The sequence below is a fragment of the Motacilla alba genome, chromosome 12 (genome assembly GCF_015832195.1).
Source record: "Motacilla alba alba isolate MOTALB_02 chromosome 12, Motacilla_alba_V1.0_pri, whole genome shotgun sequence".
Classification (NCBI taxonomy): domain Eukaryota; kingdom Metazoa; phylum Chordata; class Aves; order Passeriformes; family Motacillidae; genus Motacilla; species Motacilla alba.
In genome coordinates, this window is record NC_052027.1 from 2,403,721 (window position 1) to 2,431,276 (window position 27,556).

Here is a 27,556-nt window from a genome sequence, read left to right on the forward strand (position 1 = left end):
CCCCAAGCAGATTTTTTTATTTATTTTTAAGGATAACGGATATTCTGAAGCTAAACCAACAGCATTGACATTCTGGTAATTGAAATGTTTCCCTGAAGTTTGCTGAACTGTCCTGACACATTTCTGCTCAAATTGGCTGGAGCTGAGATGCTGTTTCACAGACAATGCATTTTGTGTGCTGTGTTTGATCAGGGCTTTGAGTGAGGACTTCTCCTGTTTACCAATAATCACAGCAGAAGCTGAGCTGGGAGGGACCCACAAGGATCAGAATCCAACTCCAAAATCCCCACCCTGGGATTTGGTTTTCCAAACCCTCCTGGAGCTCTGGCAGCCTCGGGGCTGTGCCCATTTCCTGGGCAGTGCCAGCACCCTCTGAGGGAAGAGCCTTTCCCAAAAATCCAGCCCAAACCTGCCCTGACACTGCTCCAGCCATTCCCTGTCCCTGTCACACAGAGCAGAGATTGGAGCTGCCCCTCAGGAGGAGCTGCAGACTTTTTAACTCCCTCTTTGTCTAATTCCATCCGCAGAGACAAAACAATCCTTTACTCAAATAACAACAACAACAACAAAGTTTAAATGTGTTAAAATGCTCCTGGTTTTGGAGTCTGGCTGTGAGCAGTGGAGGAGCAGAGGGAAAGCACAAGCAAGGGGTGGCCCAGAGGGTGGTGGGAGAAGAGATCCTAAGGAAACCTGCTGGGTCCTGGCTGTTCCCCTGGCAGCAGGAGAACCCCTCGAGCCTGGGCTCCAAGGGGCAGCTCCAGGAACCCAGCAGTTCCCAGCTACTCCAGGAACTCAGCAGCTCCCAGATACTCCAGGAGCTCAGCAATTCCCAGCTACTCCAGGAACCCAGCAGTTCCCAGATACTCCAGGAGCTCAGCAATTCCCAGCTACTCCAGGAACTCAGCAGCTCCCAGATACTCCAGGAACTCAGCAATTCCCAGCTACTCCAGGAACTCAGCAGTTCCCAGCTACTCTCCAGGAACTCAGCAGTTCCCAGATACTCCAGGAACTCAGCAATTCCCAGATATTCTCCAAGAACTCATCAATTCCCAGACACTCTCCAGGAACTCAGCAGTTCCCAGCTACTCCAGGAGCTCAGCAGTTCCCAGATAATTCCCCCACCCATCCCAACATCTGCTCTGCTCTCTTTCCACGGTGTTGATGAAATGCAGCTTCCCACCTCATTGTTTTCCCATGTTTCCTCAGAGTAATGGCCAAACACCAAACCAAGAGTGCCACAGGACACAGAATTCACCTGCTGTATTTATGGCAGAGGATGCATTCCCATCCTTCACAGAGCTGGGACTGAGCTGTGTCCTACAAACAAGCCTTGGAGCCAACAAGTATTGAGCATATTTTATGATCTCTAAATGTACTTCTTGCCCAGACCCCCAAAAACAATTTAAATTATGAATATTTGCTTATTACTGATTATTAATGCATGGAAAGTGCTGTATATGACTAATGCATTCTTCCAGCCTACCTCATTTCTCAGTTTTCCCTCAGCTCTCCTCATTGAAATTCCGAGTGAAGTGAATCCCATATGTTTCCATGCATTCACTGCAGTGCTTGGGGATGCTCAGCCCAGGCTGAGGGAACAGCACCTCTCTCTGGCAAAGCAAAACCAGGCCCAATTCCCTTTCATTAAAATGCTTCCATCAAAAGGAATTTTTGTAAAATAAGTTTTCCACGAGAGTCCCAAATCTGAATTCACTGAAGGCACAAAGACAGACGTTTGTGATGAGATTGCTGTCTAGACTTGAAAATTTGTTTTATTTAATATATGAATTGCTCCTTTCTTCTCCTCTGTTTCCTCAGTTGGCTACGAGGGGATAGAAGGGAGAAGAGAGATGAAGAAAACTCCTGTTGCATGCACTGAGGATGTGACACACATGAAAATTGCTGAAATCTGTGTCAGCCTCCACGGGAAGGGAGTCTGGAGCACAAAGCTTGGTTTTTGTTGTGTTTCCTTGCTACACTGAGCTCAAACCCCCAGCACACTCCAGGAAAAGTTCTTTATTCCACAAAGGCCAAACAGCTGTCCCTTGCAGAAGGGGCATTGCTCCCCAAACCCCTTTTCTGCAGATTTTGACCCAAAGAAGGAGGATGATTGCCCAAGAGAGCACCTGAAGCTGACCTGGTGGATATCACACGAGGAGGGAGCAGGGCAAACCAGCCAGGAGGAGCCAGCTGTGGGATTTCCTTTGGATTCCTGGAGCTGATAACCTGGAATTCCCTCTCTCAGGTGCCAGCTGCATGGACCATGGATAAATCCCATTGCTCAGGGCCTGAGCCCTGCCAGTAAGGGTGGAATGGAGTTATTGCTGAAGATTTGGAAGGGAAACACTCAATGGAGAGGGCTGGGAACAATAAGCAGATTTGGTACTGGTATGTTCAGGCTTTATTTCACCATTTAACATTAAAAAAATATTATTTTGGCATTTTCTGCAGGATTTACATGCGTGCTTCAAGTGCAATGAAGTGTTTTACAGAAATGAGAGCAGACAAGCTGCTGCAGAGCTGAGCAATGGTAGGTCTGAGCCACAGAAAGGATGGGAAAGACAAGTGGGGCTGGACAAAACCCTGCCCTGAAGAGGGGACTCAGGGCTGAGGACCTTCACTGCTTATCCCCAGCAAGAAATGCAGAAAATTACCCTTCAAAAAATTCTAAGATATTTTTCAGATAGCAGGGGCCCAAATACTGCAGCTTTGTAAACTTAAAAATTACTTCAAGAACTCAGAAGAAATCTAATTAAAAATATTTAATTGTGGATCTGTTGGTATGGGAAATCTAATAATTAGTGCTCCTATTTAGCACACTTCTCTTTACACACTTACAAACTGAATTTAATATAAAGGAAAGTTCTCCTGTGATATCAAGAGTTCAGCTGATCAGGGAGAGTGGTTGCCACATATTCAGGACTATCAGGAATAAACTATTATCAGGAGTGAAAGGAAAAAGATAAAAATGAAAGAATATTCTTCCCCTTTTGGGTGGAATAGGTCTGGTTTCACTATTTCTTTAACAAAACATTAAATTTGTCTAAATGATTTACAAGCAGCTGCATGATCTGCCTTATTTAAGAATGAGCCCATCACAGAACTGGAAGGGATTGGTTTTCCCTTTTTTTAGCAACTATAACCCTACCAAATATTTTAAAAAAGGCCAATAAAAGAGCCCATAAAGGTTATAATTGCAGCACGATAAAATGGGAGCAGAAATAGGCTTTGTCAGGGTTTAATCATATCTGTGGAGAAAGGCAGACCATGTTCCCTCTCTTTTTATGTGTAATTCCAGCACTTTAATTAGCCATGTACTTTACAGCCACACAAAGCCTTATTTCATTTTGTTTTCTGTCAGGGAGATCTCTGGACTAACACTGTACTGCTGATTTATTTCCCATCTTTTTTAAACCACGGCATTAGCCAGTTTGTCATTTAATAATCAAACAGCCTCATAAATTCCACTTTGCACCAGTGGCCGCACTGGCAATAATGTGCATGCAGAGATTTTAAACTCTGTCTCCTTTGTAAATCCTGCTCCTGTTATTTGCTCCTGCCCAGCAGCAGGAGCCTTGTGGGATACTCAGAAATTACAGTGTGCTCAGAATTATTGTTAGTAAATTAATACAGGAGCACAAGTAAATACTGTACGGAGTGTGTAAATATTTCTTTTATCAGTAAATCAGGTGGGGAATATCAGAGTAGTGGAACCTCAAGATCCAGGCTTAGTTCAGCCTCTGGAATAGACAATACAATCAAAATACAATCGAAAGACAAACAAAGATTTGATTAAACACTGGTTGGAAAGGTGTTTTCCATGGTGAGTGGTTAAAATGAAAATAAAATGGCCACTACTGAAAGGGGGAAAAGCCATTGGAAAGTTCTCTATGACCATGGGATGGATTGCTCACCCAAATTTCTCTGTTCCATTGGCAGCACCTATGAAAAATTCTCAGATTTGCACCTTCTTTCATAAATACTCCTGGGGTTTATCTCTATTGTATGTTTCTGCAGCGTGGCATAGGGAAACAATTCTGTGTGTCACAGTTTGGGATAATGTTTCAGAGAATTATCATCATTTTAAAGCTGACGTGACCCAAAGTAACCTCGCTGAGCAAGTGGTCCTGTGTGAAAATCTGGCGCTCAGTTGCCAGAGCTTCGTGAATTACTGATTACAGATTTCAAAGGCTGACAACAGAATGTGACAAGAGAGGGTTGCTGTTATATTTGTGAACTGAAAGAGATGCTGAGAAGGACTCTCAGACATTCTCAGCACTTCTGAAGACACTGCTGCCCATTTCATCCATCTGTCTCCATTTGTGTATGGAAATGTCCTCAGGCCTGTGTGTTGCATACAATATCCCTCATTCCTGTCAGTAAGACCCTTTGATTTTAATATTCCCCCATTTAATTGCCATAAGTGTGGGATTACAGAATTATGGAAAAGCCTGAGCTAGAAGGGACCCAGAGGGATCATGGAGTCCAATTCTATGGGGATTGTCCACTCCAACAATCCCACCCTGTGCTATCAGTTTCTCTGGGTCTGGATTGAAAGCACTTGAGACAGCAGTTCATGTTTGGACTCAGGTATTTATTATTTCTTATCAGTAAAACAGCCTCACAACCACGAGGTCAGCAGCAAGGCACAAAATGGCAACAATCTCCTGTTCCAAGGTCTTTTAAGACTGAACTATCCAATTAAGAGCTGACACCTGGATTATTTTCCCTTTTAACCCAATAACTGATCCCACAGAGCCCGCAATGCAGACTGTTCTGCCCAAGTACAAAATGCCACCCAAACCCATGGAGAAGGAGGAAGAGCAGCATGAAGAAGAAACCCAGGATGACACCCTGTGCCCTCCATCTTGCTCCCATCCACAACACACTAAAAATCCCAAAACCTCAATTTCTCACCAAGTGAAGCACCTACACTACTCTCTATAATCTGTTTCACTTTTGTGGGTTCCAGTCTATCTTGAAGTCTGGGAAATTTTCTCCATGGATGAGGGTGAAAGTCAGTGCTGCCCTGGGGGTCAGGGCACCCCAGAGCAGACAGAGAAATATTCCCAGTGCCCTGGGCTTCCACACTGTGCCTGAGGGCATTGAAATACAATAATGGAGAAATGCAATAATGGAGATGCTTGCTGGCAGCCCAGCAATAAGGAATCAGCCCTCACCAAAGCCCACCAGACCCAAAGCAAGTTGTGAGGGCATGTCACTGCTGGGCCAGCAGCTCAGTCCTGCCTGAACCAGAGCGACAGGCCAGGGGTTATTGTACAGCCTGTACAGCTGCAGAACAATTCTACCCCGACCTGGGGGCACATCCCACCTCCCTGGCTGTCTCCTGGTGAAGCTGATTCCCTCCAGCCCGTGGCTGGCCGTGGATTAAGGGATGCTGAGCACAACGTACGGATTGCGCAATCATCGCCCGCGAGGATTCGCTCCTGGAGCTCACCCTGCTTTGCACCCACAGAGCTCCACGGCCACCCCAAAGACAAAGAGGCCTCTGGCATTCCCATCAACGAGCTGCCAAAAGCAATCCTGAGCCAGCTGGGCTTCAATCAGCTTTAAATGATGTCAAAACAGAGACAATTCAGCAGGCCAGTCGCTGGTTGCTGCTCGTACCTTTTGCTCGGGCGCAGAACCTCCGAGCCCTTCCTCCAGGAAACAGCAGCTCTGGGAGAAGCACTGGGCTTACAAGTGATTGTAACTTCCCCTCCAACCTGAACAACAGACAGCTTCTTCACGGGGTTTCTGGAAAAATCAGGGGCTGCAGCTAAAGAGAAGGAAGGAAGAAGAGATACACTAAACAAACTTGCCAAATTCTTCTCTTTGAGTTCAGCCAGAAGATTCAATGATTGTTTTGGTTTTTAGATTTCTGCAAAAGTAAATCGAAATCTAACATCAAAAATGCACCTAAATACCAAAGAATTCTAATTCTAAAGCTGTCTACATAGATCTGTGTGCTCTGACAAACTCTCCTGAGGGAATCTGGAGACTGGGAGAACTGCTCTGTCCATGATGGAAGACAAGATTCCTGAGCAGGGTAATCCTCACACTCCTGATCCAGCCCCATATATTCATCTGCAGAGAGTATTCTGTCCCAAGCACAGTTCTACTCTGGCTTTCTTTTCAGAGACCTACTCTGTTTTCTGAAAATATGTTTATTTTTCCAGCAGCTTATGTGAAAACGCCCTCTTGGAGAAGGAGAAAACACAAGACATTGGGTGCTCCTGAAGTCTGTGTTTTACCAGATTCGCTGATATTTGGCTGTTGAGCAAACTTTACATTTTGAAGTCTAGAACAGAATACTTTTACAATACGTGAGCAAGCTCCATTCATGTTCATCTCTGGTTGTCATTAATGAGATTCCAAGTTCCATGTTTCTTGTTTATGTCCATATTTGCCATATGCTCTTTGTTTATAGCTAAAACTATTTCCCCTGCTTTCTGAAATGACTTTAAAAACCTGCAGAATATCTATTAATAGCTCAAACAAAGCGAGAAACAACATTCATTAAACTGGTGTATATGTGATAATAAAAAAAGATCATACATGGATTAGAGTCTTTCCCCAAACAAACCATGAAATTAAACTTAAAAAAACCCCACATTTCAATGTGTGTGAAAAGCAAAGAAATATCAGGTTTGAACTGCCAGGTTTCATCTCCTCTTTTGTTAAATTCAAATTTTTTTTCAACAAGTGTCCTTTTTGCTGGTACCTGCACATTTTAGTGACATTTACTCACCGATCACCCTCAGCTCAGCATTGGCATAAATTGTGTCATATTTATTTTCTGCCACGCACTGATAGAGGCCTGAGTCTGACAGATTCAGCATGGGGATGAGGAGAGTCCCATTTTCTATTTGAATTCTTTCCTGATAAGAGAAAAACAAGGGAAAACATTGACAGAGCCAATGAGTGAACAAATAAAAGGTTTTTTAGTATCTCACTGATGCACCTGATCAGGATTCAGAAGCAGGAATGTTGTTTTCTTGGGAGCAATGAGGATGGGTGCATCAGAAATGGGATGTGCACCTCTCTGGGTGGTGGTGGTTGTATTTCCAGCCCTCTGAGCTCTTCCAGGTGTTCAGGAAATCCAGGTACATGTTGCAGCAGTGGCTTTGGGTGGGTTTGCCCAGGTTTTCCATGTGTTTCCCTGCCCTGCTGAGCTGGGAATCTGTCATTATCCTTCTCCATGAAGGTGGCACAGAAGGAGCTCCCTGTAGGGATGCTCCACCCTGGGAGCCTGGAGCATCTTCCACCTGGATCCTGAGAGGCAGCACCTCATCCCTGGCTGATGGTGGTAGTCCCAGGTGATCAGAAAAGCTCCGTGACAGACAGAGGTGCTCCAGTAACAGGAACATTTCGGACATCATCACACCCTGAGCCACAGAAAAATGAGCCACTGGAAAAGCTCCACTGAAAACCAACAGTTAAATTCCACTTGGAAAGCCCCAGGCAGCTGCTCAGAACACAGGGAGAGCATGTGCCTCCTCCAGGCCTGGATTTCTACACACACCACCTTTCCTCAGCAATTCTGCTGAAATAGAGGCAGCTGCACAGTGAGTATATTTGGAGCAGCGCTTGGAATTTGGTGTATTAAAAGAAGTTTTCCTTGCTCTGCTTTGGAAAACAGAAAAAAAGCCTGTTTCATGCTGCAATCATAACTTAAAGCTAAATATCTCGTGATTTTACAATTACTACCCTCTGGAGACAATAGTAGCTGTACTGCAAAGTGGAGCACTGAGGAGGAGAAAAAAAAAACAAACATTCTCCCAAACAGATGAGTTTGGAAGATTCCCAGGGGGAATATAAATCCCATCACCAAGTGCAAGCTGGAACAGCAGATATCATGGGGAGGATGCTGCTACTCATTTAGCCTGGCTCTCCTGCCTCTGGAGCAGGAATGGAGGAGTTTGGAGTGCACAGTTTGGGGATGCACTCCAGCATCTGATGAACACCCACAAGCATCTCAAATGGATTTGTGAAGTGCTGAACATCTGTCACAGAATCCTGGAATGGGTTGGGTGGGAGGGATCTTAAAGCTCCCACCCTTGCCATGGCAGGGACACTTCCCACTGTCCCAGGCTGCTCCAGTGTCCAGCCTGGCCTTGGGCACTGCCAGGGATGCAGGGGCAGCCCCAGCTGCTCTGGGCACCCTGTGCCAGGGCCTCAGCACCCCCACAGGGAGGATTCCTTCCCAATATCCCATCTAAACCCACTCTGTGTCCGTTTGAAGCCATTTCTTGTGTCCTGTCTCTCCAGCCCTTGTAAATTCTCTCCATCTTTCTTTCATGTCCTGCAAGGCCACCCTGAGCTCATCCCAAAGCTTCTCCTGTGCAGGTGCACGATGCCAGCTGTGCCAGCCTTTGCTGCCAGCAGAGCTGCTCCATCCCTGGGATCATCCTGGAGCCTCCTCTGGGCTCTGCAGCAGCTCCAGCTCCTCCCTGAGCTGGGCCAGGGCTGGAGCAGATCTGCAGGTGGGGTCTCACCTGGGAGGGGCAGGATCCCCCCTTTCCTGCTGGGACCAGCCCAGGGCTCGGGGGCTTCTGGAGTAAGCACACGCATCCAGAACATGTTTTCCACCACCCCAGCTTTTCCTTGGAGGTCTCCCAACCCTGAAGTGACCCAGGCCAAGCTTGTTTAGCTTGGAAATGTGATGAGAGCACAGCCTGGGGCTGCAAGGCTGGTGTGTGGCAAACTAATTAACAACATTACATTACTTAGCCTCTGATAATTTTTTCCGAGGCTCTCGCTACAGATATCTTTTGCATACTTAGTTTTACCTCCAGGCTGTTTGCTATCCTCTCAGTGCATTCTATTTTTACAAACATCCTTTGAATACAAAACCCCTCTCTGAAGCAAGGCTCGTGTTCCATCCTCATCCCAAATTCCCCACCGTTCTCCGCTGGCCCTTTTGAGCTGTGCAGACAAAGGGAAGAATGAAGCACACCGTGTACAGGAGCGGGGAGAATGCTGGGGTGACCAGCCAGGTGGTCAGGCAGAGAGCTTTGACAAAGAGGAGACAATCAGAATCAGCCCCAGGGTGAAAAGCATCTGGATGTTATTCTTCCTGGGAGAATTCCGACACGCGGGGCGCTGCGACAAACTGAATATTTTATTACATCTCCCTTGTACTTTCCCCTCCAAAGTGTCCATTCTGTCCATTGAGCAATAACACCCAGCACTTTGTTGCCTGAAGAATTGCGTTTACAGCACACTGTAAGTACTGTGAAAATGCTGGTTGAAAATGTGTCTGTGAGCGTTTCATTCCTCTTTATTGAAACGGTGCAATTGAAGAGTGACAGACTCTAAATATTGCTGCCTTCAAAGAGAGAGAAACAAGATAATCTCGCTCAGAAAAAGGTGACAATGACTACAATGAGCAGGTTCAGAAAAATTGCAGTCCAGGTAAATTCTGGCTATTTTCCCCAGATGCAGGTTGGGTCTGTTTCGGACTGATCCAGCAGAAAATTACATGGAAGATTGGACCCCACTCCAACGACTTAAAATAAGTACAACTAAATCAAATAAACGCTGGTTCTGCAGCCCAGCAGGTGCTAATTTAGCCCATATGTTTTGGAAATTCTCCTGTGTGTGCTCTGTTAGGCAGGAATTAATCACAGAGGTTTTATTTTCCATCCAAGTGAAAATGCCTCACCCATGAGCCATCGTGTGCCCCAGAGATGCTGGATGGGTGCTCCATGAAAAAAAAACAACAAACCAAAACCAAAAAAAGGCAAACTTGGCCTCAGCAGACTGCAAAGAGCTTCTTGTGACAGAATTCCTCCTCCATGAGGGTGCCACCAGCTGAAGGCTGGAGGATGGATGGAGCCTGGCCTCCCCAGGAATGCAGGGATTGTGCCTGGAAGCTGGGCTCTCCAAGACCAGGCTGATGAAGGATCTGATGGTCGTTCTCAAGTGTTTGAGCTCCAAACTTCCCCTCTCCTCCTGCTCTCCTACCTCCCTTCCCACTTGATCCTTTTAAGGGACATTTTGCCCTTATCCAGCTCTTCCCTTGACATGGCTTTCTTTGGATTATCCTGCTCCAAAGCACAGAAAATATTACCCTCAAAATTAGCTGATTTTCAGAGCTGACTGATTCATCAAGGTAAAGGATTAACTCAGCAGGAGAGCAGCACTCTGCACGAGACCAAAGGTCCACCCAGCTACTGATTTGGAACAGAAACAGAAGAAAAGTGCAATTCAACACTGAGCATTTTGCAATTCTAGCTCTGGAATCCTCTTCCAGTCCTCTGGCATCCTACCAGTTCCCCAAACTGCAGATTATGTCTACAAATGTATTTAGTGTTTCTTTCACCAATTATAATTCTTATTTTTAAGCCCCTCTATACCTACAGCCATATCTTGTAGCAATTAGATAATTTGTATGAAGAAATTGGTGTTTCTCTCTCTCTCTAAACTGCAATTTCATACATTTCCAATAAGGATGAAGTCCAAGAATTGAGGCTCTGTGTTGCAAAGAGTTTGTGCTATTATATTTATTTTGATGTATTAATCTTTACCTATTTTTTGGAAAGTTAAGTAATATATTGTGAAATTAATATAATGACTAAATAACGAAAAAAAACAACCAAACAAATGAAAATATGAAGAAAAAAATCAAAGGAGACAGGAATCTTACCTCTGACATGAGGGGCTGGCCATTTTTTAACCAGCTGTAGGAAGGGCTTGGTTTTCCTCTTGCCTTACATTCCCAAAATAAACTGTCATAGAGAGACAGAAAGGCATTTTGGATTTTTTTATCCCATTCAGGGGGTGCTGAAAAGAATATGCAAAGCATTTTAAGCAGGAGAAAAGGTATGCTGCCGTTAATTAATGAACTGAGCAGGGCTAATTAATATCTGTTCAACACATTTTTATTATACTGCAAGTGAATTCTGTACAACAATTCATTGGCATTAAACGTTGGGGCAAGTTTGGGAAAATGTTAGAAATCAATGGTCAACGGGTTGAGGAGTTTGGTTGAGATTTTAATCCATTTTTATGGCCAAAACGTGCAGAAATGGTGATTTCAGATGCCTGGAATTCAGGAAAGCACCAAGACATGTCATTTCTGCAAAGCCTTCCTCTAAAGGAACTCACTGAGGTGTAAAAGCAGAATTTGCAGGAACCACCCAGGAGCTCTGTAAACAGCTGAGCCTCAAGGGCAGAGCTGAGCAGGAGCTCCCCGGGGAAGGATGGCATTGAGAGCAGCAGGCAGGTTAGAGGTGAGACCTGGGGAGAATAAATAACACCAAATAACACCTCATTCCATGGGCAGGGACACCTTCCACTGTCCCAGGCTGCTCCAAGCCCTGGCCTTGAACATTTCCAGGGATCCAGGGGCAGCCACAGCTGCTCTGGGAATTCCATTCCAGATCCTCCCCACCTTCACAGGGAATGATTTCCCCCAAAATCCCATCCATCCCCACCCTCTGGCAGTGGAAGCCATTCCCTGTGTCCTGCCCCTCCATCCCTTATCCAAAGCCTCTCTCCAGCTCTCCTGGATCCCCTTTAGGTGCCCAAAGATCATATAAGGACAGAGTTCCCCCTGCTTAAGAGCATTCTAATTACATTTAATTTTTACTGCTCTCAGGAGGGATCACATAAAAAGCAGCGTCCAGGAAAGAATCCCTATTTTTTGGACACAGCCTTCCTCCAGGAGAAAACCCCCAGAGAACAGAAAAGGAGCAAGAGGAAATCAATTACAGAGATAATTCACCAGCACACTCCTAATATGACAAAAAAACCCCTCACACCAAGGCTTCACGAGTGCTGTTTATACATTGCTCTATGAACAGCTATTAATTAATGTACAAAGCACAGTTAATAAGCACATTGTTTTAGATTGAATTAACTGATCATAATTTTATAATTGCCTGTGCTGTTATCAATCACGGCCAGGTAATCTACTGAACTTAATTTATATGGAACTGCTTGATTGACATGGTGAAAAAAATTAGTGAGCAACAAGAGCAAAATCTACCCCCTGAAAGCAAGGAAATAATGAAATATTTAAACCAGCAGCAGACTGTTCTATTCCTGGCATATATCTTGATGTTAGCCATGGCTGCAGGAGCCTGGTAGCTCATCAGCAAAGCCTGCATCTCTTCATTAGAAGAGATTTACTTTAAAAAAAAAAAGGAAAATACTTGCCAGAGTCTTCTCAACAGATGTTAACTGGAGGCTCAGTCTCGCTTGCTGTGATTTTTTTTTTCCTCCTTGCTGTTATGTTTCATTTTCTTTTTTTGCTTTCTCCTTTGAAAGATTTATGAGGTAAAGAAAAGGTCTCTCCTCTTATTCCTGTCCAAATATGTTGCTTTCCCTGGGTGTGAAGAGCTCCACCAAAGAGACACCATTCACCCTGGCCACGAGGGACCATCCCGTGGGACTGGGGCTGCAGGGAGCCAATGCCCACAGCAAGGGACAGGGAGAACACCCCCAGATTATCCTCCACTTTTAGCCAAGCTGGAAGGAGAGGGAGGAATGGGATGAGTTCCCTCTGGTTCGTGTTTGCGGGACAGCAGGATGTGAAATCACCTTCACTGCCAGCTTCCCTGCCCTGCATCTCTGCGGGGCACTGATCCCTGCCTGCCTTTCACGTCTCACACACGTGCACAGGGATTCCTCCCTGCCTTTTACCAACATTCCCAACTTCCCACGCTTCCCATCCGAGCTTTGATGTAAAATATCTCTGTTTGCTGAGGCTGGAACTCAGTGAAGGTCACTGAGAGCCCTCCATCAGTTTTTAATCAGCTTAACCTGACATGCACTTGCTACCTCCAGGAAGGGGCTGGGAGACCTCATCTGCACAATGCAGCAGAACTCCATCCTGCTCTTCATTAAAAACCAAAATTCACTTAATCTGCTTACCATAGACAAATAATTGACCTCTCGCAGTGTTTGTTCCTCGGGTGTTTGCTGCCAGGCACTCGTAGGAACCTTCATCTTCCTGCTCAACGTTGGGGATTTCAAGAACTCCCCCGGTCCTGCTGTGTTGGATTTTCTTTGCCAAGGAGTTTCCATCAGACCTCTTCCAGCTAATGCTTGGGACAGGACTAAAGAATTGTATTTATTGGAGAAAAAGAGAACAGCAGAGGAAAAAGAATGTAAAATCCTTTCTTGAGAGTAGCAGTATTTTTTTTAAAGAAATAATTCCTAAGCATGACATACAGATGTTCATATAAGACTGAGATTTTACAGCATGTCCGATTTATTTAGGAGCACAGGTCCAAAGTGGGATGAAATCCACAGCCAATTCTATGATTTTTCCTTAGGCAAATTTGTGTTTTTCCCATAGTAACTCTTACTTACAGGGGCTCAAACCTGTTTTTAAGCCCTGTGACACTGAAGCAATGACTTTGCAAGTCCAAATAAACACCACAGAAGCTCTGAATTATTGACTGGTTCCCGCAGCAAACAAATTCCCTGTAGCACTAAAGGCATTTTCATACCCCAAAATAGGAAATACTGGCCAAGATTTCAAAAGATCTAAAAATACCAATAAATCTAAATATAAAAAAAAAAAAACAGGAGCCAAGGTAGAAGAGAGCAGACAGAGAATTGAGTGAGGAGAGGAAAGAACAAAACATTGAGGCTGGAAAGAGATAGAGACAAAAAGGAATATTTCTTTTTTCATGTTTTTGACGCTTTTTATCATTTTCATGTATATTTGGATCAATGTATCCCATACAACACAAAACAGTGAAGTGTGAAGGCAGCTATAAATACATCTTGGATTTCTGGTAATATCACAAGCCATAGGAGCCTCACTTTCATGATCTATTATGTCACCAAAACACTTTGAAATATTAATAGTCATGGATTTCACAGTTGTTTGCTGTTTCTGCAAACTGAAATAAGTTGCTTTTTCTAACAAATTCAATTTTGAGCTTTTTTATAGGGGCTTTGGCTAAGTGCTGACTTCTTTTCCACTGGAAGTAACATCCACAGCAACTGAAAACACAACTTTCATGGAAGTTACAAGTCCTTGTTTCCAGTCTCCAAGGTCTCTGCCTGCAGTGCTGACTTACAAAGGATTCATCCCTTTTTAGCAGAGACTGTAACTGCTCGCCCCTTAAATTATTCAAGTTCAAGTCCTTGTTTTTTGAACAAAGAAATCAAGTCACAAATACAGAATGGATTAATTTCTTAATAATTCAGGAAGTTTGGGCCTGATTTCTGCACGTTGAGTCTGTGTGTCTGTGATGTTCCCAACTTCCCTCTGAGCCAAGAAGAACCAGAGTTGGGAGAAATGTGAGTTCTCTGAACAATTTCCTGCACACAGGAGTGACTGGGACGTGTCAGTTACTGTTACCCAGTCAAAGGGCTGCAAAGCAAAACTGAGATTTTATTCCACTTTTCCTCATTTTGGTCAAATTCTAAAAAACTCCAGATCTTTCTGGACAACAGCCACTGTCACCACCACCTTTATTAGCTGTCCTTTCCAACAAGACCAAAAGCTATTTCAGATATTTAATACCATTCCTTCCTAGGGAATTTTAAAGGGTTTGTTTTTCCTGAGGGAATTGTTAAAAGGTGCTGTCTCCTCCAGAAACCTTGTCACAGAACCACAGGATCATTCAGGCTGGAAAAGACCTCCAAGACAGTCAAGTCCAACCTTCCACCTGCTCTCTAAACCATATCAGGAGGTGCCACATCTACTCATGGTTTGAAGCCTTCCAGGGCTGGTGACTCCAGAACTTCAGCGTTTCTCTGCTTTTCCAATGAAGCAATTTTTCTAAAAATCCAAGCCAAACACTCCTGGTGCAGCTGGAGGCTGTTGTCATGTCAGAAGAGCCCATCCCCACCTGGCTCCAGCTCCCTTCAGGTGTTTTTAGAGAGGAATGAGTCTTCCCTTGAGCCTTCTTTCCTCCAGACTGATGCTGCGCGCCAGCATTCCTGCAGGATTTCTCTGCAGCGAGTTAGTTTCAGTTATTTATTCAGTTATTAATCAGTTATTTATTCAGTTGTTATAAAGCAAGGTGCTTTTGGCTGTTTAAAAGGAGCACATCTCCAGTGCAGACCGAGCCTGGCTCACGACTGCCATGCTCCAGGCAGGAAAACAGCCAGGGGAGCTTCCCAGCCTGGCTGGGATTGATCCACAGCAAGGAGAGCACGGCTGGCTCTTCAAATCCTCCTGCATATTCAACACTGGGGGAGCAGCAACTGTGCAGCAGCAGCCTGCAGAACGCCAGGAGCGTTTAACTGCTTGCTTTAAAGGCGTCTCTTCTGGATTTAATTTTATTTTTTTTTTATAACAAAGAGATTAAAGGGAACCAGCAGCCATATGGGAGAAAAGAAACAATAATTAGATGCATTCTGCCACCTGAAAGAGCTTCATCTCCCTATTTCCTATTCTCTCAGCCATTTGTTTTTCTCTCAGCTCTGGTTGTTCATGAGCAAGGGAATTCTGTGCTGACACCAAGGCCAGAGGCAGTGCTAGGTGGGAAAAGGGCCCTTCTGTCAGCTTGGCCAAGGTTTGAGCAGGAGCTGCTCCCCTGATCTCCTTCTCCACACCACAGACTTTTAATCACATCCTTGGGGATGTCTCAAGGCAAGCTCAGCTCGTTTTTGGCCAGACATGCAGGAGTTTGACACTCACTCCTGATGTCAGCAGAGCAGGAGGACAGAGAAACCTCGGAGCTCATCAGCTTTGCTGTGATTAAAGACAATAAATAGTTAACTGCACTTTGTTCTCCTGCCAGGCAGCCTGGATTTGATCAGGAGGAGGAATTCCTGAGTCAGGACAGCAGCTCCACCTGAGCTACAGGTAAAGGAGCAGAATCTGGCAGGATCCATAATTCAGCCAATTCCATGGGATGGACCTCCCTAGAGAATATCTGCATTCTTCCATTGATGCTTCATTGCTACAGAATTCTCAGCATCTTCAATCACTGTATTTTGCAGAAAATAAGGGGGTTTTGGCTGGTTTCACTTTTTTTCTACTCTAAGATTTCCATCTTTATAACCAAATCTCTTAACAGCAACTCGTACTCAGGCCGTGTGAAACCTTTCAAAGTTAAAAAATAAAACCAGTTTGATTAAATTGGGTTTTGGGACAAATAATCTATTTAGAAATTGACGCTTTAAGGAGTGAAAATTTCCTTTAGAAGTAGGTAATTGTGTATAAAACCTAATTCAACCTTGTGAATTTTTGTGGGATTGTTTTTCATGTTCATATTCCTTGGGAGGCCAGGAGCTGTCACTGCTGCTCAGAGCAGTGCCTGCCCATGCAGCTTTGGGGTGGCCCTGCTCCTCATGGCTCCTTCTGTCCTTCAGTCCCTTCCAAAAACCGGATTAAAAATAATAACTGCTTGGGCCTAAAAAGTTTTGGAGTACATGAAGAAACAATGAACGCACTTCCCAAATTTATTACACTTCATACACAAAGTCTGGCTTTCTCCTGAGTAAATAAGAAAACAGTGCATAAATATGAGAGTGTCTTAGTACATAAATCTGCAGTTTATTTGAAACCTTCAGAGCATCCAGGAGCACTAATTTAATTTATATTCCACCATACAGGCGGCAGAATCACAAAACCATAAGTTACTAACTGGGAAAGAAAAGGAGATGGAAAATATTTTGTGGTCGGTGACAAGTTCTTGTCACAGCGAACGCGAAATTAATTTGTCTGCAGAATTAGAACCCACACCATGAGGGAGGCTTCACCTTTTTCAGCAGAGATGATGCATTGGGACCGTGCCTCATCTTTTGTCCTGTGCATCTGGGGGCCCTTCAAAGGGAAATTCAATCTGCATTTGGGATAATGAAGCCCGTGGTTCGTTAGACAAATGAGCCCGAGCTGAGCTTTGAAAGCCACATCACTGCTGACACCAGGGAGAATTAGGATCTGGGGAGCACCATAATTAAAGCATTTAATTTTGGATCCTCCTGATGGATTACCTGAAAACAGCAGTTTTCTGCAAGGTGTTGAGTGCCACTCTCCTGGAGGCACAGCCTGAGCTGTGTGAGAGGGGAGCTGCTCATCCCTGGAAGGATCCCCGGCCTTGCTTTAGTCAGGGATGGAAAAGGGGGGACTGGAAACGTCACTTGTGGCGCCCAAAGTCATCCCCATATCTGGGATTTCCCATAACTGACCCTTCTAAAGCCTCCTACTTCAACAACTTGAGAATATACCAGAGGAGAAGCCTGGGATTTTTATGTAAATTTAGTAAAAATGGTTATTTGGAACCCCCTCGGAGCTGTGTGATTATCTACTTATTCCAAGAGCTGCTAGAAAAAAATGCTTCTGTGAATACATTTAGAGGAATAGGTGGGAACTTCCCATGAAAAATGAATATTCTGGGGTTGAAAGAAATCTTGTTTTATGTTATTCACATATGCTTTTTACAACCTCAGCTGGCAACAGCCCATCTGCAGGGATTGTGAACTGATTATTTCCCTTTCTTTGAGAAGGGAATGAAGAAAAATATAAACCACAGGCAGAGTTTAATAAATACGTGCACCAGACATGGAAACTACTTTGCTTATTTTCATTCCAGGGACTATTCTTATTTGTTCAACAGGAAAAAAAAAAAGTTCTTTTGAGAGAAATCTACAGAAAGCATCACAGTATAACTCAACTGAACATAATTCTTTCCATGGTGCTCAATCCCCTGAAAGACAGGGAACAATAATTTGGATATATGGCATGATTAATAGAGCTTGATCCAAAGCAGGACTTTTAATCCTGGCATAATATTAAACACTGTCATCGTAATGAATATTGGTGCAGAACACAAAGTCTCATCTCTTCTATTAAACTGCCACAGGCTGCAGGATTTGAAATAGTGGAGCCACTATTTCATATTTCAGATTTCCCTCTTTCAATGGATTAAGTATAAGGTGCAGTTTTCTGCCTGTTTAGATTCATCAGAGAGCTGCACTTTATTTTATAATCCCATCAGAGCGAGCACTAATTTGCTTTTCAAAATCTCCTATTTGTGGCGTCTGCTCTATGAAATAAGGTTCAAAGTCAAGGACTGGCCTGAGATCCTTTGTCCATTTGGATCCATCCCTCCAAACTCTCTTTGCAGGAAGAAATTCTTATTTAACCCCTTATTTTCCTCAAAACGAGAAGAATTTCTGGGGCTGGTAGATGATTTGTAAAAATCCTCAGTGATATTTTAATGTGAAGTGCAAAAAGAGCTTTGTAACAGATCTATGTGGAATGCACCTACCCCAGGGCGCCCCACAGGAGCACATTTGGGTGACTTTGAGCTCCCCTTCCTTAAAAAAAGGCATTTTTAAGATGTTTTAAGCCAAGTTTAAAACTCAGCCAAGAGCCTGGCCTCTCCTAGCTGCATTTGAACTGTGGAAGTGCCTTTTGAGCGAGGCCCAATTGGTGTGATTTGCTGTTCCACGCAGAAAAAGAGACGCTATTTCTCTAAATACCACAAAACTACTTTCATTTAAGACTTTTGCAGCCCAAAACCCCAGCAGGTTGCCTATGATCTGCCTTCAGCATGAAAGATTTCTGTTATTCACAGTGCCCAGGCAGCAGCAGCCGCGGCATTGTCGGAGCCAGCGGCCTAACAGTGTGAATATAGAAAATTATGGATAATGGGAAAGCAGTTCTGAAACCTGAGCGAGATAATAACCACCGGTGCTTGTGGCAGATCAGAGGTGCAGCTCAACAAATGCTGGGCTGAATTGATTTTTAACATAAACAGACAATAGCAGGGGCCAGGGTTTTAGCGGAATTTGGGAATCTGAAGGTGCTGCTGCATTTAGGTGGTTCTGCCTGCAATTGTAAACAGTTGGAGGCAGGAAACTTCCAGCTTTTCACAATGCCACTAATCACCTGCATACCTCTAGAAATCTGGCCTTATCTAATAAGTTAAGAGTGTTTCACCCGCAATCTGTTTTGCTTGCTTTATTCACATCTAAGTGCCAGCTCTGAAATAAAGCTTTTCCACTGATGGGCATGTTGGTGAAAATGTGGTTTAAGGCTCTGTTTAGGGAGAAAAAAAACCCCACAGACTGAGACCTGTGCAGTCCTGTAGGACATTGAACTTCTAAAAATAAAATTTAAGAGGAGAAATAGTGAGAAATTCTCCAGTATCACCACCCAAGAGCCTCTGCTCCCAAGCAGCACCTCCAGCACAGGGTGCACATCAGCAGTGTGCCACCAGAGAGTGTGTGGAAAGTGGATTTTGGCCATGGATCCCTGGTGTTTGGGCAGGATAACTTCAGGGAGGTCTGTCAGCACAGCTTTCAGCTGCACATGAAGAAGAAAATCTACATTAAAGCTGCATTAACCCTCTCAGGCATTCCTAAGCACTGCATAGAAGGGTCTCCCTGAGGGATCTCATTATCCATATGTCCTCTTAGTCCCCTTTTTTCTCCTTAAGATGTTCTTAAAATGGCAAAATCTGTTCATCACATTAACATGACCCGTCTTTATCCCTTCAGTAAGAAGTCAGTGCTTTGTACATCTCATTTCTTGTTTTTTTTCTCCATCATTGTTCAATGCTTTCCATGCAACAGATGGAAATAAGAAATGACAACTTGAAATGTAGAGCCTGCACGGACTAACACACAATTAAGGAGGTATTTAAAGAGAAGTAGCTTGACAGTATTTGGGAAAGAAAATCAGCTTTACCAAGAGTGATAAAGTCTGGTACTGCTTTTGGGCCAAAAAAAGTGCATATACCTTTAATAAAAATTATCTCTAGTATTAGTTTGTATAGAAATCTCATCTGAAAGGCAAGGCCATTTCAATCTTATTAACTTTTTATTTGCTTTTATTTTTCTACTTGCCAGCCTAGGTTCCAGAGGAACATTTGATTAATTTGTGCTGTCTGCAAGTCAAGCTTTTAACCTCTGGGAAAGCTCTAAACACTTTAAAAGCTTACAGCCTTAAAATGGATTGTCAAAGTGAACTTAAACTAAATAGAGGTCAACAATCTCAGGGTTATTTGGGCTTTTCCAGCGATGCTCATTGGAAAGACTGGGGTTTGTGGGCTGGTTACAGTGATTCAGTCCCCCAGCTGCTCCCTGAATGCAGAGCAGCTGCCTGAGCCACCACTGCAGCTGGGAACAGGCACAGCAGAGCAAGAAAACACAGAAATTGCAAGAAAATGGATTTTTGGAAGGAAGGGCTGCTGCTGGGTCTTCCCAGGGCTCCTCAGCATTGCTCTGGAGACAGGAGGGTCAGGAGATCCATCCCACAAACTCTCAAACATAGCCTGATTGCCCACGTTTGATTTTGAGCAATGAGAGAGCCCGGAGGAGGCTCCAGGATGATCCCAGGGATGGAGCAGCTCTGCTGGCAGGAAAGGCTGGCACAGCTGGCATCGTGCACCTGCACAGGAGAAGCTTTGGGCTGAGCTCAGGGTGGCCTTGCAGGGCCTGAAGGAGCCCCAGGAAACATGGAGAGAGACAATTGACAAGGGATGGAGGGACAGGACACAGGGAATGGCTTCACACTGAAGAAGGGTAGGTTTATATGGGATATTGGGAAGGGATTCTTCCCTGTGAGGGTTCTGAGGCCCTGGCACAGGGTGCCCAGAGCAGCTGTGGCTGCCCCTGGATCCCTGGCTGTGCCCAAGGGAAGGCTGGGCATTGGGGCTGGGAGCACCTGGGACAGTGGAAGATGTTCTTGCTGAGGGCAGGGGGATTTAAACTTTGATGAACTGGATGGGCTTTAAGGTCCCTTCCAACGCAAAGCAGTCTGTGATTCCGTGATGGCACACAAGCACAAAAACCATTCCTATTGTGATATCTGTCTGGTGTGAGGGTGCAGTTACACTGAGCGCTGTCACCTGGAGTCAGGTCTCATCTCACAGCCAAAACTACTCTCAGGAAAGAAAATCTTTGTTCCAGTTTTCCCTCCTCATCCCACATTCCCTCCCCCTGCACCCACACGAGCCTCAGTTACAGCACAGCGCTCTCCCTCATTCCCTTGGGAACACATGGCACAGAAACAATCAAAGCAAGGCTCAAAAACCGTAAGATTCACAAATCCCATTCTGACCAGAATAATTCTGACATGACAGGAGCAGTGTTAGACCCCCACAATTAATAAAAACAAAGCTCTTACTTTCCCAGGGCGAAGCACTCCAGTCTGACAGAGGAGCCCTTGGCGGCGTAGGTTGTTTCTGGAAAGCGCACCTCAATCTTTGGCTCATACTCCCCCATCACACCTGTGGAACATCAAAACAGCTCACTCCAGCTGAGCCCCAGACCTTCTCGTGCAACACAACTTCAGGGTGAAAGGAAGGGTGGCATGAATCACTTCAGAGCCTCATGTTCCACCCATGGTGAGCAGCACATGATGGAGCAGGTTTAACCTCCTGGGCGGAGTTCAGCCCTCTGCTGAAAAGTCTGTGAAATCTCTCCATTCCCTGCATTTAGGAGTTGAAGAGTGTGACTTTATACAAGTTTTACATTACTACTCTACTGTGCATCAAGGTTTTTGAGATAATTTTGGATTCACACCTCTTATCAAGCAACAGTTTTGCCACTAGTCACACTCAGGACGCTATGGGGATCCTATGTGCAAGAAAATTACAAAATCCCATGTGCAAACTACTTGCAAAACTTTTAAAATGTCTTTAAAACACCCAAATGTGAGTTGCAGACTTGAGGAAGGCTGATGTAATTAGATGGAATTATCATATTTGAAAATCTGGTTGAAGATCTGATAAATCACAGATAATCCAGTATTAATTTAGGGCTTTTAATTTTGCAGCAGATTTGGGATGGATTTAGGAAACTAAACTTTTAGCTGAACTTCTTCAATATCTTTTATGTCTCTCACAGTGAAACTCATTCCAACTGTAGGGATAAACATAAATCAGGTATTTTCCTGCAGTGTCTTTGCCCAGATCCCACACAGAAAATGAACCAATTCTTGTTTTATATTTAACAAGCATCTGCATAATATTGCACATGCAGCTTCCAGTGTTGCCTCGGAGGCTGCCAGCATTGGAGTCCATCCAGAGGCCAGCAGAGAGAATGGGAGAAGAGAAAGGGACCGATAGAAGGAGTCTGAGAAAAGGAACAGCGTGATGAAAAGAAAAAAATGAATCAGAAAAGATCTTAAGCATCTGCAATCAGAGTTTGTGCCAAATTATTAACTTTGGAGCTGAGGAAGTGCAGCCTTGCTTTGCGTGATCTGCTGATGGTATTGAACAGCAGAGCCTCGCAGTGACAGCATTATTCCTGCTTTATTTATTTATTTATTACTCCATAACGCACAGCTGAGTTTTGTTTATCCTCCAAATCCAGCTCTGCACAGACTTTTGTCACTGATTGTCGCCACTGCTTTGCAAACAGCACGAGTATATTGAAACTTAGGTGGGCAAACTCCCAAAACAAACTTTGTGTACGGATTTCCAGGTCTGTACTTCTCCCCATGAACATTTAATTACAAATGTTGCCAGGAAGGCATTTGTACGTGTTCACGGGAGTTTCTTACCTTGGCAACTCGAGGCAGCTCTCTGGATTTGATATTTGAGCTATACTTAGATGACAAATTTAGAAAGATTTGTTGGATTTAAACCTCAACACGGGCATGAGGTGGGAAATATTACCGTGGCACGTGACATTCTCTCGTTGTTCACTGACATTGAGAACTTTCTTTGCGTGTTCATCTCCTCATCCCTCTCCCTGACAGCTCAAACGCCACTGATGCCTTAGGATTTCAGCTTTTCTATTTCCATCTGTCTGTAACCCTGCAGTTCTTTAGTGTGTGACTCCAAACCCCACACACAGTGGGAGCTGCTGCTTTCCCACTGGGGGCAGACACAGCAATTCCTCTCCAGGCCTGGCAATCAAGGACACCTCACTGCCTCAGGCCCCAGGGATGGGAACAAAAGGGAGCTGGGGGGGCAAACTGGGGGTCAATGACTTCATTAGCTGAAGCTGGAATTGGCAGATGAACCCCCAAGATGCAAATGGACCAAACTGATCAAAGTGTGCAAACCCTGAGCCATCAGCCATTTTTGGGTGCAGCTCCTGGGGGGCTTTGTCTGCCCTGAATGTACCTGAAGACCCTTCAATAAATAAACAGCTTTTTATTCCCTTAATTCTGCCTGGCCTCTGTTTTTAGGTAGCCCCAAAAAGCATCATCATGGTGGGGCTGCATCCTGCTGCAGAACCTTCCCTGGGGCAGTTCTCCCTCCGTGGGGGTGAATTCCCCACATCTGGGGCAGGAGCAGTTGTGGTTTGGAGGCAGCCCGGCCCCGCTGTGCACTCACCATCGGCCCGCAGGCTGAGGGCAGTGGGGGTTCCCCACGCCTGGCGCTGCGCCTCGGCGCTGCTCACGGCACACGTGTAATTCCCAACGTCCCAGGGCTCCACCTTGGCCAGGTACAGGTTTCCTGTCGCCTGGGAAACGAAGCGCCGGCTGTCTTCCCGAAGATCCAAGGTGTTGTTGTTGAAGATCCACGTGTAGGACAAGGCTGGAAAACACCAGACACACGTCACGCATCCCTCCCAGCGGAACTGGCGGGGAGAAAGAGGGAAAACCACTGCGGAGGCACAAATTAGCACAGGCCAGGTGTGGCATTCACATTCCCTGAACACGATTCCTTCACCCAGGGGTTTTCTCCTGGGAAGCTGAAAGGCAGCAAGAGAGGTCTCAGAGAAAAGGAAAACAATTCTTATTTCGTTTGCTTCTCCTGTGTTGTGCTTATGTGGAATGTGTTTGGGGATTGTTTACCCACAGGTGATTGCTTGGTTGGATTCTGGTGAGAGTTGTTTTGACTCTTTGGCCAATTAGGGCCAAGCTGTGCTGGGACTCTGGAAAGAGTCAAGAATTTTCATTATTGCCTTTTTAGCATTCAGTATCTTTTCGCTATTTTTTAGTATTCTTTAATATAATGTAGTGTAATAAAGTAATAAATTAGCCTTCTGATAAGATGGAGTTCTCCTCATCATTCCTGCCTTCCTTGGTGACCCTGAATTTTACAATAGCCAGGTAAGCATTGCTCAAGTTTTCAGCTCATTTCAAGCCACTTCAGGAGGTCACAGCAGTTTCTGTCGCCTGCTGCTTCTCATTTTCCTGCCTAGCCTGCTCCTAAGCAGGAATGGTGGTGCTGCAATGGCGTGGGAAAGCTGCTTTAGTAAATAATTCCTGTTTATGGCAGTTTCCTTCTGAAAATCCAGAGGGCAAATTGCTGCTCGGTGCTACAGCTCCTTTCTTCACTCTCGGTATGGAAAAATTAAACTGGTTACAAGGAGCTTGAACACTGGATTTTCATGGAGGGATGAGCTGAGCTGCACAAAAGTATTTTGGAGACGACTTAAAATTCGATCCTAGGCACATTTGATAATGAACATCCCCTTATCTTCCACACTTCTTGCCCCATTCTCACTTCCTGCCCCTTTTCTTCCCTCATTTCCCACATGGTGCTCCACAATGCAAATCTTCATACTGTAGATCTATTAGACCAGGCAACCTAAAACTGATTTATTTGACCAGCCCATCCTGGAAAAGCAGGTATCCTTGTGAGTTTACCATTCCCAGTTTTTGGGAAAGACTTCTGAGCCAAGCCCTGGGCACTGAGGAGCAATTTCAGAGCTGATCCCCCGGTGTGGGGTCACCCAGGGTGTCCTGCCAGCCCCGCTCTGCAGCTGCTCTGCACCCAACAGCAGGAGCAGGACTCAAACCCTCTCTTTTACAAGCCACAGTAAATCAGAACTTTCCAAATCTACCAGTTTAGCTCCTCTTAATTAAATGCATAATTCATAAGCTAACAGTGTTCTGCCAACAGCTTCATTTTTACACATTTCCCCCATCAACAACCCCATTCCAAAAAGATTATTTACGTTGCCTTCGCCCCGTCAGCTCCAGCTTGGGAGCAGTATGGTAATAAGTCTGCAAACTCCAGTAGTTTTGTGGAGTTTTATGTTATCAGCTTCCAGCATTTTAGGACTCTCATTAGAAATGATGCATCTCCAGGGAGCAATCAATGACACTTTCTATACTTGGCTAAATCCTGCAACGGGCTCCCTTTTACTGCAGATAATGCGAAACTTTGCCGTGCTCCGCAGTAAACCTGGGAGATGCAGCAATTAATTCCCAGTGTGTGCAGGTCCACGTGCTCACCCACAAGATCAAAGCCCCACGTTGGCACATTTACCTGCCCTTGGACTTTGAGGTGCCTTAAAGCGTCTGTTTGCTGAAGGAAACCTGGAGATGGAGGGGTTTACCTGCAGCAAGGATCAGAAATAAGGGACGCAGCCATGGCGTGATCTGTCTTGCAGACACACACAGACTGTTTCCCTGTCTCAGGAACAGGTTTTGCTGACTGCAGACTGTCTGGGCAAGCAGACCAAAGTGTGCAAAATTCTGATTTCAACTCCTTTTTTGAAGGTTTCTAAGCTGCAAGATGAGGACTCTACAGAAAACGCTGCAGATTTGCAGGTAAACACTTAAATCTGTGTTCAGTTAAATGTTGTCCACATTTCTGTGGAGAAATGCCTTGGATCTTCCCTCTCCCCAGATTTCCTAAAGCACTGAGGGCTGGTACCCCAATGTGCTTTTCCTGCCAGCTGGAATTCTTGCCTTCCTCCTTACTCAGACCTGCACTAAGGCACCTCTGGACAATAAAACCACTCTGAGAGCTTAAACCTGACCTTTGGATGCCCAGATTCCCATGCCAGGATAGCTTATCCAAGAGAATCTGGAAATCATTTTAAGAATGAGTCACAGGAAAAAGCAGTTTGGAATTTCTCTGCCAAATTCTGGCGGTGGCAATTACAGAGCTGAAGAAAGCCCTGACCCTCTCCAAGGGCATCCCTGTGCCTGCCAAGACTCCAAAAGGATTCTCAGGAAGGATCTTTAAAATATTTTATGGCATGGAACCAAAACCAGCCATGGGAGCAGGTGATGCAGCTGAATTCTCTGTGCAAGGCAGAATAAAATAAAACTCTATTAAAGCCACCTTTGTGCTACACAGACATTCTTCATGAGGTCAATCTGTGAATTAATTAATCAATAAAAGAGAGCCAGACCTTTTCTGTCCTGATTTCTGTTCTCAGGGGGCTCCAGCTGACTTCATTTTCTGAAGTTTCTCCCTGTCTGCTCCCCACCATTGCTTCAGGGACTATGGAGGAATTTTCCCATTAACTGGGAACAAGCACAGGCCCCTCTTAGTCATATTTAAATCCTTTTCCCCCCCAGTATGAGGGATAGAAACACTCCCCCTCTCCTAGCTGCAGGTTCATCATCACCCATCCGCAGGCCATCCTTGCCTAGAGCCTAATTCAGCTCCACTAAACTCTGCAGAAACCCTAATTTTAATTGACTTCAGTGGGAGTTGGATGAAATCTCAAGAGGAAGGAGCCAAACTTTAGAGATTGAACTCTTTTTTTTTTTTTTTTCATGCTTTTAAGGCATAATACCAACACCCTACTCCCTTACTCAGTATCTTTTCTTGGAAAGTTACTACAGCAACAGGTAATAAAATAGAAAATCCAGAACTGTGCTATAAAATCTTTCATTTTGGGTCACTTGGAATAAACCAGATGAGCAGAATGGGCCAAAAAAAGGGAGAAAAAGGCCTTTGCTCTCACTTTAATGGCAGAGCAGGAGTTATTTTATAGCTCTGCAATATTTGGGTGTGTTTATTTGTTTGTTTTTTTTTTAAATTTATGGTGTCAGTGTCCCTTCTCACCCCAGAGACACCAAAAGCTGGTTAATCCACCTTCCCTTCCAGGTGGGCAATTCCTGAGCTTGGCCAGGCTGGAGAGCATCTCCCACCTCGGTCACTCCTGAGAGTTTTCCTGCAGAGCTCAGCTGGGAAAGAGCTGATAATCATTCCTGACGTACAGATCTGGGGGCCTGAACATTTCAGCGTTTCCCTCAGCCCAAGCAAACCCAAACCAGTGCTGCTGGATCCAGGCTGGGCTCAGGGAGGGGCTCTCCTCCCTCTGGAGCTGTGGCAAAGCTGGATTAAAGATTCATAGGAGCAGAGAGAAAGGGACTCCCAGCCCGTGACTGAGCTCTGTAAAGGGAGAGACACTTCAAACCCTCCCTTTCAGACTCTGCACTTTATCAAGTGACGTTTAATAGAAAATGCAGAAATCAAAGGCCCTTTCTCATCTCATCTCCTCCCAGCCTCTGCACACACCCAGCTTCACGTTTCACCTCCTTCCCCAGCCTTCTGCAGGCTGAGAATTAGGAATTTTTACCCCCCCAAGCAGGTCCACAGGGGGCTCCTGCATCCTTAGGAGTGTTTTGGGGTTTGTTTAGCCTCCCTACAGCAACGTCAGCACGCAGGAAAGCCCAGAGCCTCCGTCCCACTCGCAGCCCTGGCAGCTCTTCCACACCAATAAATGCAAATGCAGAGTGATCCTGCTGCTCCTAACAAGATTAGCAACTTCCTTAAAGCTCTGCAGGGAGCCGGCTCGGAGGAAACAGGCTTTAGATCAGGCTTCGCTTCTAAGGAAATAAATGAACAACAGTCCACCCCACAGTCTTGTGTCAAGTATTACCATTTAGGCAGCAGCTTCTGAAGCACAGGCAGGTCAGGCTCGTGTGTAGCTGCAGAAATTAAAGCTTCTCCCAACTTCCTCCCTCCATGCCTTTCCC

At 45.0% G+C, this 27,556-nt stretch overlaps 1 protein-coding gene across 5 annotated transcripts in view; it reads right to left on the bottom strand.

Moving 5' to 3' along the window:
* The window catches only part of LOC119706080 (contactin-6-like), a 125,833-nt gene that overhangs the window by 28,752 nt on the left and 69,525 nt on the right, over nt 1-27,556 (bottom strand). For all 5 annotated transcript variants that reach the window (XM_038149251.1, XM_038149253.1, XM_038149252.1 and 2 more), the window contains 6 exons: nt 23,217-23,420; nt 21,056-21,158; nt 12,883-13,067; nt 10,652-10,788; nt 6,752-6,881; nt 5,629-5,779 (listed from right to left, as the gene is read on the bottom strand). In XM_038149251.1, coding sequence (XP_038005179.1) covers nt 5,629-5,779; nt 6,752-6,881; nt 10,652-10,788; nt 12,883-13,067; nt 21,056-21,158; nt 23,217-23,420 — 910 coding nt within the window. The remainder of the gene's footprint in view (nt 1-5,628; nt 5,780-6,751; nt 6,882-10,651; nt 10,789-12,882; nt 13,068-21,055; nt 21,159-23,216; nt 23,421-27,556) is intronic.